The 16,007-nt window shown below is 23.6% G+C and overlaps 3 protein-coding genes across 3 annotated transcripts in view; all 3 read right to left on the bottom strand.

Moving 5' to 3' along the window:
• Positions 1–1,844: 1,844 nt before the first annotated feature.
• On the bottom strand, positions 1,845–5,250 carry LOC105425377 (uncharacterized). The gene is made up of 9 exons (XM_089082137.1): positions 4,600–5,250; positions 4,056–4,175; positions 3,792–3,909; positions 3,290–3,548; positions 2,956–3,072; positions 2,781–2,871; positions 2,201–2,349; positions 1,992–2,124; positions 1,845–1,895 (listed from the first exon to the last, which is right to left on the bottom strand). The coding sequence occupies exons 1-9, from the start codon at positions 4,735–4,737 to the stop codon at positions 1,845–1,847; spliced, it is 1,176 nt and encodes a 391-aa protein (XP_088938263.1). The 5' UTR covers positions 4,738–5,250.
• Positions 5,251–5,318: 68 nt separating this feature from the next.
• LOC105425378 (uncharacterized) lies at positions 5,319–7,179 on the bottom strand. The gene is made up of 6 exons (XM_089082138.1): positions 7,130–7,179; positions 6,808–6,921; positions 6,607–6,697; positions 5,832–5,977; positions 5,619–5,751; positions 5,319–5,507 (listed from the first exon to the last, which is right to left on the bottom strand). Exons 1-6 carry the CDS (start codon positions 7,177–7,179, stop codon positions 5,457–5,459), a joined length of 585 nt encoding a protein of 194 aa, XP_088938264.1. The 3' UTR covers positions 5,319–5,456.
• A 4,538-nt stretch (positions 7,180–11,717) lies between these two features.
• LOC148935416 (uncharacterized) overlaps positions 11,718–16,007 on the bottom strand; it is a 5,779-nt gene continuing 1,489 nt past the window's right edge. Inside the window, exons 2-7 of the mRNA XM_089081788.1 lie at positions 14,014–14,241; positions 13,693–13,806; positions 13,493–13,592; positions 12,828–12,964; positions 12,622–12,754; positions 11,718–11,862 (exon numbers count right to left, since the gene is read on the bottom strand). Of these exons, the coding sequence (XP_088937914.1) occupies positions 11,812–11,862; positions 12,622–12,754; positions 12,828–12,964; positions 13,493–13,592; positions 13,693–13,806; positions 14,014–14,241 (763 nt within the window). The 3' untranslated portion in view covers positions 11,718–11,811. The remainder of the gene's footprint in view (positions 11,863–12,621; positions 12,755–12,827; positions 12,965–13,492; positions 13,593–13,692; positions 13,807–14,013; positions 14,242–16,007) is intronic.

Genomic DNA, 16,007 nt, shown 5'->3' on the forward strand with positions numbered 1-16,007 from the left:
AGATGGGACCGAGATAAACATAAAAGTCCCATATCATTTTGTGATATTCGCAATAATAATCAAGATATTAATTATTAAAAATCATCGTATTAGCCCAGCGGCAAATGCAAGCGCGCGGTAAAATACTCTCGCTCGGCAATCATCGTTGATAGGCGTGTGAGGAATTGTTTATTTCAAATGGCAATAGCTAGGCACGAGCAGCTTAAAATAAGCAAAAGTGTAATACTATATATGACAAAATCGTTATAATTTGCTCTCTTTAATTTTTTAATAATTTTAATTTTTATATTGGGTTTTATAAATATATAATAATAAATATATATTATTATATAAATGATATTATAAATGATATTATACCATTTTTTACGTATTTAAAATAATAATCATAATGGGAATTTTTTTGTCTTTGTTATCTATTTAAGATATTTTATATATAACATTATATTTATACATAAAATACATCTTTTTAATGATAATTTCATTATGATGTCAATTGACATATTTTGTAGATATTATCGCGTTGAATACATAACGACAAAATAAGATATAGATGAATTTGCTGAAACTGTAAAAAATTATATTTGTCTTTGTTTTGACAGAAAAAAAAGAGACATAGATACAAAAATATGTGATATACGTTCATTATCATAATACATGAAAAGTTTCATACCGTAGCAAAACATTCTAAAGATGTTACAAATAAACCATCTACATTCAAATCAAAAGATTTGTTGCTGCTTTGCATTAAAAATAGTATTAGTTTTTGTATTTGTAAAGGAGCTAGATACCATTGTATTTTGTATCTACACATAATAAAATGAATTAATATTTCGAGAAAAAAACTTGCAAGTAACAAAATGTTGTAAATGTTTCTTACGTGTATTAAATACATGATTATGGTGATCCATAATTTCTTGACCAATGTAATTGGACAAAAACATATATACAAGACAACTAATTGATAATGACAACGGGTATTAAAAGTTCTTCAAAGTTCCATTTCGATGTTATAATCTGAAAAATCTAATACGCAAATTTTAACGTTAATAGCAAATTTCTAAAAAACTTAATTTGATTATTTGCAAAACGTAGTGTACATATAATCGATGTTCAGTATACATATAATTGAATAAATATATGTATATATATATATATATATATATATTTATTCAATTATATATATATATATATATATATATATATATATATATATATATAAAATCGAAAAAATTTACATACAGATTTAAATCAATAACTCGGAATTTAAATCTCTAAATATTAATGTTATTTTTATTCAACTATTTATATCCAACATTATTTTATAGATTTTTTTTAACATAAAGCATTAATAATAAAGTTTAAAAGAATACTTGTAATTATACATTCATAATATATATTACATAAAATATATAATCTGATACAAAATATAAATAAATAGTTTATAAATTTGCAATATTAGTTAATATTATTTTATGAACATATAAACAACGAACAAAACTTACTCGAAAAATATTAAAGCTTAAAGTAAGTATTCCAATTGCTATTAACAACATAAATGATATCTCAAATTTAAATATTAGACACTTAGAAAATCTTCTTAAGTATAAAACATAATATAATAATAAAAAATTGAAACATATGGATATATTTCTGCATTCTATTATATGAATTATACGTTACGAAATACGAACATCATAGCTTTTCGTTGAATATCTACAGCGCAAATTATTTCTTTATATGGCAAGCTTATATATCACATTATATATGTTGCACATAAAATATATACTACAATTCTTTTTTAATGATAATTCCATTATGATATCAACTGACATGTTTTTCAGACATTATCGTGTTGAATATATAACGACAAAATAAGATATAGATGTATTTGCCAACTGTAAAAAAATTTATTTGTCTTTGTTTTGACAGAAAAAAAGAGACAGAAAGATGTGATATAAGTTTATTATCGTAATATATAAAAAGTTTCATACCGTAGCAAAACATTCTAAAGATGCTACAAATAAACCACCTACATTCAAACCAAAAGATTTATTGCTTCTTTGCATTAAAAATAGTATTAGTTTTTGTATTTGTAAAGGAGCTAGATACCATTGTATTTTGTAACTACACATAATAAAATAAATTAATATTTTGAAAAAAAAAATCTTACAAGTAACAAAATATTGAAAATGTTTCTTACGTGGTATTAAATACATGATTATGATGATCCGTAATTTCTTGACCAACGTAATTGGATAAAAACATATATACGAGGCAACTAATAGATGATACAAAAGGTATTGAAAGTTCTTCAAAGTTAACAAATTTCGATGTTATAATCTGAAAAACCTAATACGCAAATTTTAATGTTATTATCAAATTTCTAAAAAACGTAATTTGATTATTTGTAAAACATTGGTTACATATAATCGATGTTCAGTGTACACATAACTGAAAAAATTTCCAATCAATGTAAATTGGAATTTAAATCTGTAAATATTAAAATCTGAATTTAACAAAACTTCTCTTACAAATAAAAATTTGCACTTTTCGGTACACTATTAATATCTTGCGAGGATTCAATATTGATTTATTGTATTTATTCCCACTTGGGTTAGAAGGATATTTAAAAGTTATACTTTCTAATATATATTATATAAAAACAATCACGTACAAAAATAATTATTATGTGAATTTATAGTATTGAATTTGTAGTATTAATTAATTTTATATCATTAACATTAATTTATATCATTATGCAAACCTCGAATAAAACTTACTCGGAAAATATTAAGGCTTAAAGTAAGTACTCCAACTACTATTAACAACATGAACGATATTTCAAATTGGGATATCAGATATTCAGAAAACCTTTAAGACGTAATATAATAATAAATGATCGAAAAATGTATTACTGTGTGCTATTATATGAATTATATGTTACGAAATACCAACATCATGGCTTTTCGTTGAATATCTACAGCACAAATTATTCTTTTATGTGGCAAGCTTATGTTTTGTAGTATAATATTTTGTGATATCTGGATTTTCATTGCATTTTCAATACGATAACTGTAAATAATTTAAATATTTTTTCTAGCTTTATAAGTATTTATCTAACAACGTAAAATGAAGTAGAAGTTAATCTCAAAGTTGAATAATTAAATAAAATAATAATTTAATAAAATAATAATTAAATAAAATGAAAGATATTGTTTTAGATTTTAGAAAAATATTAATAATTTTTCTTGATATAAATTCTTTATTATATTCGTTATTATGCTTTTACCTAGCAATTCTAAACATTCCACAGGCATATTGAAGATAGGAAATCAGCATTGTTCCTGTTGCTACTAATGCAAATATTCCTATGTAGAACGCTGAATTAATATGCAATAACAATAAATAAAAATATCTTTGTTGATCAATAAAATACTCTGTTAGAATTTGTAAATGATGTCGATGAGATCCATTCACAGAAACAGCATTGTAAAAATTCGACCATATTTGAATGCTAATATGGAAAAATCCTAAACTAGCCCAAAGCACTAAATAATATTATAAAGCAAATAATATTATAAATAAATAATTACATAAATTGTAGAAATTTTTTAATATACAATTAAGGATTTTTTATTTTCTAAGTATATAAATATATTTTAAGTATATAAAATAGAAAATGATATAAATACGTTCTCTGCTTTTAGTTTTTTATTTTAGATTTCTTTTCTTTCTTACTTTATATTAGACATAAAGGTAAATATAAATAAAAATCAAATACATTATCTTACTTATAAGTATAATTGTATAACGTTTTGCTTTACTTGCATATCTTTCTATAATAACAATTTCGTTATTATCTTTTAAACTATTATGGATATGATCAAGATATTCCATTAATCTTTTCACCTGTTATTTTAATAAAGATTTATAGCACTTGTCCATCTCTCTAATTAATTAGTAAAATTTGAAAGAAATATATAAGTTTGAAAATTTATTCTAAATATTATTGTAATTATTAAATATTTAAATAAATAGGGAAATAATAAACTTACAGTTTTACTGTTGATACAAAATGACATATATTTTATTTCTAAACTAATTATACCGATTGCAAAAGAGAAGAGTTTGATAATGAGATCTGCTGTACATTTTGAAGTTATAAATGTTGTAAGCTATAAATAATAACATCCTAAAGAAATTAGATATAGAAATTTTTCAGAAATTATTTAGTCTATAAAGTATAGATAAAAAAGATAAAAAAGATGAAAAAATATAAATACTTTTACATAATCATAGAATAAGATCTTTTATTAAATTATCAATTGTGTCTTTGGAAAAATGTTCATAATCAAATCGCAACTTATTTTTTTCCTTTTACGTAAATATTGACTCTAAATTCTAATAAAAAAATTGTATATATAAATAATTTAACTGAAATGACGTATATTAAAATTCTAATTCTTATATATTAAAATATTAAAATTCTATATTCCTACATTAAAATTCTAATTTCTAAAGTTCTAATTTTCATGCATGCGTTACCGTGAATTTTTAATTGTATATATAAAGACAAGCAATTGGAACATATTAATATACCTGAAATATAATACAGCTTGTTAAAATGCTAGAGATACAGATAAACTGAAATTGAGAAAATTTCGATTTTTCGTAAGGCCATAAACCAACTATCAACAAAAGAATTCTATTTAGATTGAAAAACGTATGTGAGATCATCTCTCTACTAACGCAAAAATATTTGTGAGCAGAATAAATGTACGAAGATGTATCATGCTTCTATCATATTTGATTGACTCTAATATTTCCTATATTTTTCTTACACTTTCTAATATCTAATAACTTTATTGTTCTACAATTTAAATAAACTTTGTAATTTAGTTTAAGTGCGAATTTTATACAGAACGGTGCAGAGTATTATTAGGTCGGAATGTTCGCAATTTAATATCATATCATCGAGACATAGTTGCCTATTAAATAATCGATTCAACGCCGAAAGAAATTCAACATATGTTTCTTTCTCATATAATGTCCAAGAAATATTCTAAGGTAAACGCTACGCAAGCGCATTAACATTTTTTTATTCATCGATGGTGTATTTAAATTCGTTTTTATTAATATAGTAATATATTTCCTTAAAATTTTTTTTACAACATAAACGCTTTAAAATATTTATTATATTTGATATGAGATTACAGTTTATAACACATAAAATTTTTTTGATATCGACAATTTTGTTTGGGACATAAATGTGAGGTAATTACATACATTGATCCTTAGATTTAAAGCAATAGTTATTATAAATTTTCTTATTTTTTTGCTGTTAATTTATTTATTTTAATATATCACATTGTATTATAAACAAAATATGATGTAGCTTTGTGTTGTATTAAATTATCTTTTGATCTGTTGATATCAATGAGCATATTTTATTATCATTATCGCATTGAATGCATGACAATGAAATAAGATACAGATGTATTTGCTAGCTGTAACAAATTATATTTATTTTCAATTGATCTTTTGAGAGATAAAGAAAAAGAAAAAGAAATAAAAAACTGTAATATTCTTATTATATACAGATGTATGAAGTTTCGTACCGTAGCAAAACATTCTAAAGATGCTAAAAACAAACCACCTACATTCAAACCAAAATTTTTGTTACCTCTTTGAATTAGAATCAGTATCAGCTTTTGTATATTTAAAGGAGCTAGATACCACTGAATATTGTATCTACACAATAAAATTATAATTAATCAAAACCATTTGTAAAAAAAGATTTTAAATAACAAAATATTCAAAATGTTTCTTACGTCACATGAAATACGTGATTATAATGATCTGTAACTTCTTGACCCATCAAATTGGACAAAAACATATATATAAGCGAACAAACAGTTACAATAAAAGGTAAGAAAAATTCATCAATGTTATATTCCGATGTTGTGATCTGAAAAGTCTGATACCCAATTTTGATATTGTAATTAATTTATAATTACTATTAAAAAGAATTACGTGGCTATATAAGAAAAGCTAATTAATACACATAGAAGAAATTCAAATTTTTATTTGAAATTAACATTATTCAAAAATTGGTTTTTTAAATATGCAACTAATACCGGAATTTAAATTCATTTGCATAGACTTCCCCTATAGATAAAAATTCACAACTTAAAGCATTAAATAACAAAAAAATGTTTGTTTTTTACTGCTTTAAAGAAATTTCCGTTCCCAAGCAATACATATTGGCAAATCATTAACCAACGATTCATTTACCTTAATTGAGATTTAGCCAACAATCTGCCAACAATCTTAATAATGCTATTGGGATATATTTTTTATTGAATATTGTTTACATTGGAAATTGTGAGATAAACTTTAGTACAAAAAATTAAATTAAAAATTAAGATAATAACCAAGAATAAACATTTAATCATTTTATTTCTATAATATATATCTGTATAAAAATAAGTTTTTTTAAGAGTACAATTAATTAATTAAAAAATATGAATAATAGAAAAATACAAAGAAATATTAATTAATATTATCTTGTTTGTTTATTATTTACAAATTACAAACAAAACTTACTTGGAAAATATTGAAGCTTAAAGTAATTACCCCAAATACTATTAAAAGGATGAATGTTATCTCAAATTTCGATATTAAATATTTGGAAAACCTTTGACACATAGTATAATTATGAAAAAATATAATTATGAAAAGTCAATAAATGTGCATGTATTTTATTAAACCATCATATACATTACAAATTATAAAACAGATACAAACATTATGGCTTTTCGTTGAATATCTACAGCACAAATTATGCTTTTATATATAAAAAATCGTTTTTCCAGTACATCTTGTGATAAATGAATTTTCATTGCGTTTTCAATACGATAACTGTAATTTAAATGCTCTGTTTAATCATGCATTCTCTGATTCATACAAAGTCATAAATAATAATCTCAAAACTAAGTGATATTAATAAAATAATATAATTATAAATTTAGATTTCTATAGATAAAAAGCAGAATAAATAAAAACTATTTTTAACTATTTATTTTTCTTTAATACAAATTGTTTATTATTTTTGTGATTACATCATTACCTAGCAATTCTAAACATTCCGCAAGCATATTGAGCGTATGCAATAAGCATTGCGCCTGTGGCTAATAATATAAATGATCCTATATAGAAAGACATATTTGTATGCAATAATATTAAATAAAAATATTTTTCTTGATTAATAAAGTACTCAGTCACAATTTGCAGATGATGATGATGACGAGATTCGTTTACAGGTGACACAATATTATAAAAATTTGGCCATAGTTGAACACCAATATGAATAATTACGAAGCCAATCCAAAAAACTGAATATCATTGATCAATAAATAAATAATTGTATATGTTCTTTAATAATTACATCTTTATAATTTTATTAATATATTGTTAAAATTAAAATAATAATTTATAAATTTCTTTAAATAAAAAGGTATGCAATAATTTTTCATATGTAGTGTTTTTATCTTGAGTTTTTGTTTATCATTTTTAATTATTGCTAAATTATTTTAAAGTACTTATTGGTTAAAGAAGTTTTGTTGTTACTAAAAATGTATTAATATTACAAAATTATTATTTCACTTTTTATATTTTAATTTTAAATGTATTAAAATCAAACGAAAGAATGAAGCAAAAATATCTTTAATATGTAACATTGTCCAATTAAATAATGTTTCATAAATTTCTTTTTTGTTTTTTTTTCCTTATATTTTGAACATAAAGCGTAAATATAAACACAGATCAAATATTATCTTACTTGTAAGCATAATCGTGCAACGTTTCGCTTTACTTCCATATTTTTTTATGATAACAATTTCGTTATTATCTTTTAATGTATTATAAATGTGTTGAGTATATTCCATTAAGTATTTCACCTATCATTGTAATAAATTTTTATAGCATTTGTGTATCTTTATAAAAGTAAAATTTAAAAAATGTGTAATTAAAAGAGAATACAGAATTTAAAATATTTTGTATTACAAAACCAATTATCATGAAATTTGACATAGACATTGTATGAATGGCATATGAACACTGTCGTTACATGATCTGCTGGATAAATTTTTTTATTCTTAATCAAGATCTACTCGTTTCTATCTTCCTTCGATTTTGATTAGATTTCTTTTATATTTTATCTCATATTATGTCTATGTCAAGTTTCATAACAATTTATTTTGAATTACAAAATTTATTCAATTTTGCATATTACTTTGTTTAAAAATATTTGTTTTTTATTATTTAAACAAATATATTGTAAATTAACTTACGATATTACTGTTAATGCAAAATGAAAGATATTTTATTTCTAAAATAATGATATAGCATGTAAAAGAGAAAACCTTGATGACGAGGTCTGCAGTATACTTTGAAGTTAAAAATGTTGTAAGCTATAAATAATAATGTTCTAGAGAAATTAAAAATGGAAATTTTTTTCTAAATTAACGTTGTAAACATTTTTATATGAAGTTTTATATCAAGTTTATAAAGTATAAATTTAGATTAAAGGACATTTGTTTTTGTATGATTATAGAAGACAATTCTTCATAATCTCTAAATCTTAATCGTTTATATTTCTATTTCAGGAAAAATATTATTTATATTAAATTGCGTGCAACGTATATCGATATTTCAATTAAAAAAGTATCGACTCTAAATTTGTATTGTAAAACTTGTAAGCCTGGGTTTAATAAATTTAATATGTACCCTATAATAAAAATAATTAGATACAAAATGTTAACATACCTGAAATATAATACAGGTTGTCAACATACTAAAAATACATACGAACTGAAGTCGAGTAAATTTCGATTTATAGAAAGGCCATAAACCAACTATCAACAGAAGAAATCGATTTAGCTTGAAATACGTGTCTGCGATCATACCTTTGTTAATGTTAAAATACTTATAACCAGGATAAAGTGAACGAAGATTCATTTATTCTTACATTCTCACATTTAGTTGGTCGATTGAATATTTTCTATGTTCTCTTTTCTAGCGCCAACATTAATGATCTACAATTTAAGTAAACTTCTCTAATTTAACTTAATTTCTAATTTTGTACAAAATACCACATTTAAATTGAAATATTCATCATTTAATACTATACCATTGAGCACTGCGTTGCATACGCAGTTGATGATTAAATAATCGATTCAACGCCGAAAGAAATTCAACAGATGTTTCTTTCCCATAGAACATCTACGAGGAATATTTTGAGATAAACGCTACTCTAGCGCATTAATATTTCTTCGTCACTTTCATCACTGGTATATTCAAATTTATATTTTTAATGCAGTTATAAGTTTTTCTAATGCTTTCTTATGATATAAACGCTTTAAAAATTACATTTGGTATTAGATTACAGTTTATAAAGCATATAATACAATTTTTCGAGATATATAATTTTGTTTAATAAATATGTGAAAAAATGATACATTACTCCTTAGATTTAAAGCAACAGTTATTATAAATTTTCTAACTTCTTTGCTATATTAATTATAATTTTATTTATTTTAATATTTTTTTATTTATTTTAATAATATAACATTGTGTTCTCAATATGAAATATGATGCAGCTTTTTTACTAAATTATCTCCTAATTTATTTCTTGATAACAATGAATATATTGTATTGTCATTATCGCATCGAATGCATAACAATAAAATAAGATACAGATGTATTTGCTGTAACATATTTTATTTATTTTTACTTAATTTTTTGAAAGAGAAAGGAAAAAAGAATAATAAATTGTAATATGCTTATTTTATATACAGAGTGTCCCCAAAAAATGGCCAAACGGTCATATGCAGGTAGAGCAGACTAAACTGAGTCGAAAAGGTCTGTACTATTTTGCGATTTTCATAATAGTTAAAGAGTTATTAATTTATGAAAATAGTCAAATTGCAAGCGCGCGATGAGATAGGACACGCGTCGCTAGACGTGGAGCACGCATGGAGGCGCATGTAATTTACATAACGTGAAAACGTAGCCATTGTTGCTTGTAATCAACAATTCCACGCGTGTCTAGCGATGGCAAACGCGTGACTCTCACTGAATGGTGCTATCTCACCACGTGCTTGCAATTTGACTATTTAAATTAATAATTCGTTAACTATTGCGAAAATCGCAAAATAGTACAGGATTTTTCGACTCAGTTTAATCTGTTCTACCTGCATATGACCGCTTGGCCATTTTTTTGGGACCCTTATATGTATATATGCATGTATGTATATATATATATATATATATATATAAATTTCATACCGTAGCAAAACATTCTAAAGATGCTACAAATAATCTATCTATATTCAAACCAAAATTTTTATTGCCTCTTTGAACTAGAATTATCAGTATTAATTTTTGTATACATAGAGGAGTTAGATACCATTGTATATTGTATCTATATATAAAATTATAATAAATCAAAACAATTTGTAAAGAAAGATTTTAAATAATGGAATATTCAAAATGTTCTTTACGCCATATTAAATATGTGATTGTAATGATCTGTAATTTCTTGGCCAAAGAAATTGGACAAAAATATGTATATAAAGCAACAGATAGATACAATAAAGGGCAATGAAAATTGTTCAAAGTTATACTCCGATGATCTGAAAAGTCTAATATGAATTTTGACACATTTATGATTAATTACAGATAAAAAGATTAACTAACTATTTGAAAAAAACTAATTAATATGCATAATAATAGAAGAAAACTAAGAAAATTAGATTTTATTTAAAATTAACGTAATTAAAAATTTAATTTCTTAAATATTCAATTAATAATGAAATATGAATTTATTTTAGTAGATTTCTTCTACAGATAAAAATTCACAATTTAAAATATAAAATTCTTAAATATTAAAAAAATTTTTTACTACTGCTTTATAGTATTTGCGATCTCAAGCAATACTTGAACTGAAGTTGAAAAAATTTCGATTTATAGAAAGGCCATAAGCCAATTGTTAATAAAAGAATCCGATTTAGTTTGAAATACGTGTCTGCAATCATATCTCTGTTAACACTAAAATGCTTATAACCGAGATAAAGTGAACGAAGATTCATTTACTCACATTTAGTTCGCTTGATTAAATATTTTCTATATATTTTTTTAGTGCCAACATTAATCATCTACAATTTAAGTAAACGTTTGTAATTTAACTTAACTGCTAACTTTATGCAAACGATACAATGTCTCGCATTTAGATTGGAATATTCGATTGGAATATATATAATTTTATATTATATCATCGAGACCACTATATCGCAAACGCAGTCGCCGTTTAACTAATCGATTTAATACCGAAAGAAATGTAACAGATGTTTGTTTTTCGCAAGGTAGAGTATTCACAAGGGAATTCTGAAGTAAGGGTTACGCAAGCGCATTAATATTTCTTCATTTATCGATATTTGATTTTATTTTTTCGATGAATGTAGTCATATGTATTTCTTCTAAAGTTTTTATAGTAAAATTGCTTGTGTATTTTATTTACATAAGATTACAGTTTGTAAAATATATAATATTATTTTTGGAAAATATATAATATTGTTTCATAAATATATAGAAATACAGTTACACTATTTCTTACATTTGAATTAATTGTTATTATGAATTCTCTTACCTTTTTATTATCTAATTTCTTTTTACATATAACATTATATTTGTATTATAATGATATATGCTGCAGCGTTTTGGTTAAATTTTAATAATCAATATGTTGTATTATTATTGCATCGAATACATAACGATAAAATAGGATATAGATGAATTTGCCAGCTATAACAAATCATGTTTTTTTTTTATTTGATTCCTTAAGAAAGACAGAAAAAAAAAGAGAGAAAAAGAAATGTAATAAGTTTATTTCATGCATACAAAATATTTGATTCCTAATGGTACACCGCTTGTGTAAAAGTAGTGTGGGTCAAATTGAGCAGAAAAGTTCTCTATCATTTCTCGCAATTAGTAATGAGTTATTAATTATTAAAGACCATAAAATAACTGCGTATTCGTCTGGCAAGCGCGCGGCGAAATGCAATCGTCCAACATGCATTTGCGATAGGAGCACGACGAAATGTTTGGAGGTGTGCACTATAAGCAGATGTTCCGTCATTTATAGATTTCACGTCTAAATATCTCGTGCTTCTATCAATCGCAAATACGTTTTGAACGATTGCACTTTGCCATGCGTTTGCATTGGCTGATGGGCTGGATACGCTCATTCTATGATCTTTAATAACTAATAACTCGTTACGAAAATCACAAAATACAGAGAACCTTTCTGCTCAATTTGCACCCGCTCTACCTGCACACAAGCGGTGTACTATTAGATACCATGTGTATATGAAAGCATATTATGTTTCTCTGAAAGAGAGAAAGAGAGAGAGGGGGGAGAGAGAGAGAGAGGGGAGAGAGAGAGAGAGAGAGAGAGAGAGAAACAACCTCGATATTTTCGTATTAAAATTTTCGTCTTAAAATATTAACAAAAGTGTGTTATTAAAACATTTATCGTCAGTATATGTATATAAAATTTCATACCGTAGCAAAACATTCTAAAGATGCTACAAACAATCCAGCCACATTTAAGCCAAAAGTTTTATTGCCTCTTTGCACTAGAAGCAATATCAGTTTTTGTATGTGTAGAGGAGCTAGGTACCATTGGATACTATATCTATACATGAATTATAATAAATAATTTATGAAAAAAATTTTATGAATAATAAAATATTGAAAATATTTTTTACGCCATATGAAATACGTGACTGTAGTGATCCGTAACTTTCTGACCAATAAAATTGGATAAAAACATATACAAAAGACTACTGACTGTTGTAAAAAAGGGTATTAAAAGTTCTTTAATGTCATAGTCAGATGTTGCAATCTGAAAAGTTTAATAATTTTAATGTTGTAATCGATTTATAATTATAGTTAAAAAGACTGCGTAATTATTAAAAAAAAAATATATTAAAATAGTAATAGTAATAGAAAAAAATTCAGATTTTTATTTGAAATTAATTAAAATTTGATTTTCTAAATGTCCAAATAATATTAAAATTTCTATTTTTTTAATCTAGCTTCTTTAATAGATAAAAATTTACAATTTAAAATGTTAATTTTTAAATAATATAAATATTTTTTATTATTCATATTACCGTTTTAGAATATTAAGTTTATAGAATTTATTTGTTATATTCGAAATTGTAAGATATATGTAGATTTTATCTCACAAAAGATTAATTTAGAAGTTAGGGTATTTAAAAGTAAATATTTAATAATTATACTTCTACTACATGAATTTATATAAAAATAAATTTTTATAGGAGTACAATTAAGAAGTATTAATGTTCAGAAAGAGAAAGAAGTATTAAGTTCAGAAGTATTAATTAATTTATCTTGTTAAATTATTTACAAAACTTACTCGGAAAATATTGAGACTTAAAGAAAGAACTCCGATTACTATTAAAAGAATAAATGTTACCTCAAATCTAGATATTAGATATTTGGAATACCTTTGAATATAAAATATAAAAACATAATTATAAAGAGCAAACAATTGTATATATTTTATATTCTATTATGTATGTTATATATTTCAAAATAGGTACAAACATCATGGCTTTTCGTTGAATGTCTATACCGCAGATTATGCCTTTATAAGGTAAATTTTTATTTTGTAGTGTATCTTGTAACAAATAAATTTTCATTGCGCTTTCAATACGGTAACTGTAATTCAAATGTTTTAGTTATATATTTCTCTGATTTATCATACAAAATTATAAGATAAATAATAATAATCTCAAAATTAAGTAAAGAATAAAATAACATTAATAATAGTAATAATAATAATAATACTATTTTAAATTTTTATCAGATGAAAAATACGAATCTTCTTAAATATAATTTTTATTTTTATATATTTTATATTATTACCTAGCAATTTTAAACATTCCGCAGGCGTACTCAAGAAATGCATTAAGCAATGTTCCTGTCGCTAATAATACAAATAATCCTATGCAGAAAGATATATTTATATGCAATAATAATAAAAATAAATATTTTTCTTGATCAATAAAGTACTCAGTCACAATTGGAACGCGACGATGACGAGATTCATTCACAGATAACATAATGTTATAAGAATATGACCATAACTGAATACTAGTTTGAATAATTACGATAATAATCCAAATCACTAAATTAAAAGCAATATGTTCTTTAATAATTAAAAATTTATAGTTTTATAAACTTTTTTATAAACTCATTGTGTGTGTGTGTGTGTGTGTGTGTGTGTGTGTGTGTGTGTGTATGCGTGTATGCGTGTATGCGTGTATGCGTGCATGCGTGCATGCGTGCGTGCGTGCGCGCGTGCGTGCGCGCGCGCATACACGCACGCACGCGCGTGTGTGTGTGGGTGGTGTGTGTGTGTGTGTGTGTGTGTGTGTGTGTGTGTGTGTAAATTCTTTTTTAACTAAAAAAATTATATAACAATTTTCTAAATACAGCGTCTTTTATGTTGAGGTTTTATTATTTATTATTTTTTATGATCCCTTAATTATTTATGAGGATTAGTTATTGTTAAAAAAGTCAATTATTAAAAAAATCAAAGAAATTCCGTGCATATTGATAACAAAAATGTTTTAATGCTATAAATTTATTTAATGTTTTATATAGTTTTAAATATATTAAAAGTAAACAAAAATACGAAAGAAATGTGTTTTGATTGTGAAATATTATTTCATGATGTGTAAATTTTATTGTTTTTTTCTTTTCTTTATAAAGCAAATAAGCAAATAAAGCAAATATTCTTTATAAAGCTTATAAAGCAAATAAATATAAGCAAAAATTAAATACATTATCTTACTTGTAAGTATAATTGTGAAGTGGTTTGCTTTGCTTCTATATTTTTTTATAATAACAATTTCATTGGTATCTTTTAAATTATTATAAATATGTTGAAAATATTCTATTAAACATTTCACCTGTTGTTTTAATAAATCTTATATGTTATCTTTTATATATATATATATATATATATATATATATGTATATAAATTTATATATATATATATATGTATATAAATCTATTTATCTTTAAATCCATTGTATCTTTAAATAATTAAAATTAAAATTTCAAAAGTGTATAGTTTTAAAATTTTATTAAAAATTTTTATTTCTATTATCTAAATAAATATATGGATAAAAACTTACTGTTTTACTGTTAAGGATAAATGAAATGTACTTTATTTCTAAGCCAATAATGAAAAATGTAAGAGAAAGAACTCTGATGATGAGATCTACAGTACATTTTGAAGTTATTAATGTTGTTAGCTATAAATAATAATGTTCTAGAGAAATGAAAAATGAAACTCTTTTTAAATTATCTTTGAATATATTTGTATTTAATTTATAGGTTATAATCTAGAATAAGGAATTACTTTTTACATAAAAATAGAATAATATTTTTCATTATATCTGTTGCATCTTAAGAAATTTTATATTATATGTCAAATTGTAAGCAATATAATTGATATTTTTAGTTAAAATATAGTTTAAGAAAATATTTACTCTATTTACTCTATTTATATGTTATCTATACACTATTTATTTAAATACATATTTGTGTTAAAAAATTTGTAATCATAGACATTAAGTTTAATGGATTCAATATATATTCAGAATGTAAATATCATGATGAAAAACATACCTGAAATATAATACTGGTTGTCAAAAGACTACCAATACAGATAAATTGAAATTGAGTAAATAATTTCGATTTATGGTAAGGCCATAAGCCAACTGTTAACAGAAGAATTCGATTTAGTTTGAAATACGTATCTGCAGTCATCTCTTTGCTAATATTAAAATGCTTATGATCAAGATAAAGATTCATGGACAAAAGTTCCTACTATAAAGTTCTACTATAT

Source organism: Pogonomyrmex barbatus, unplaced genomic scaffold (assembly GCF_055798465.1).
Source record: "Pogonomyrmex barbatus isolate J1 unplaced genomic scaffold, ASM5579846v1 scaffold5, whole genome shotgun sequence".
NCBI lineage: Eukaryota > Metazoa > Arthropoda > Insecta > Hymenoptera > Formicidae > Pogonomyrmex > Pogonomyrmex barbatus.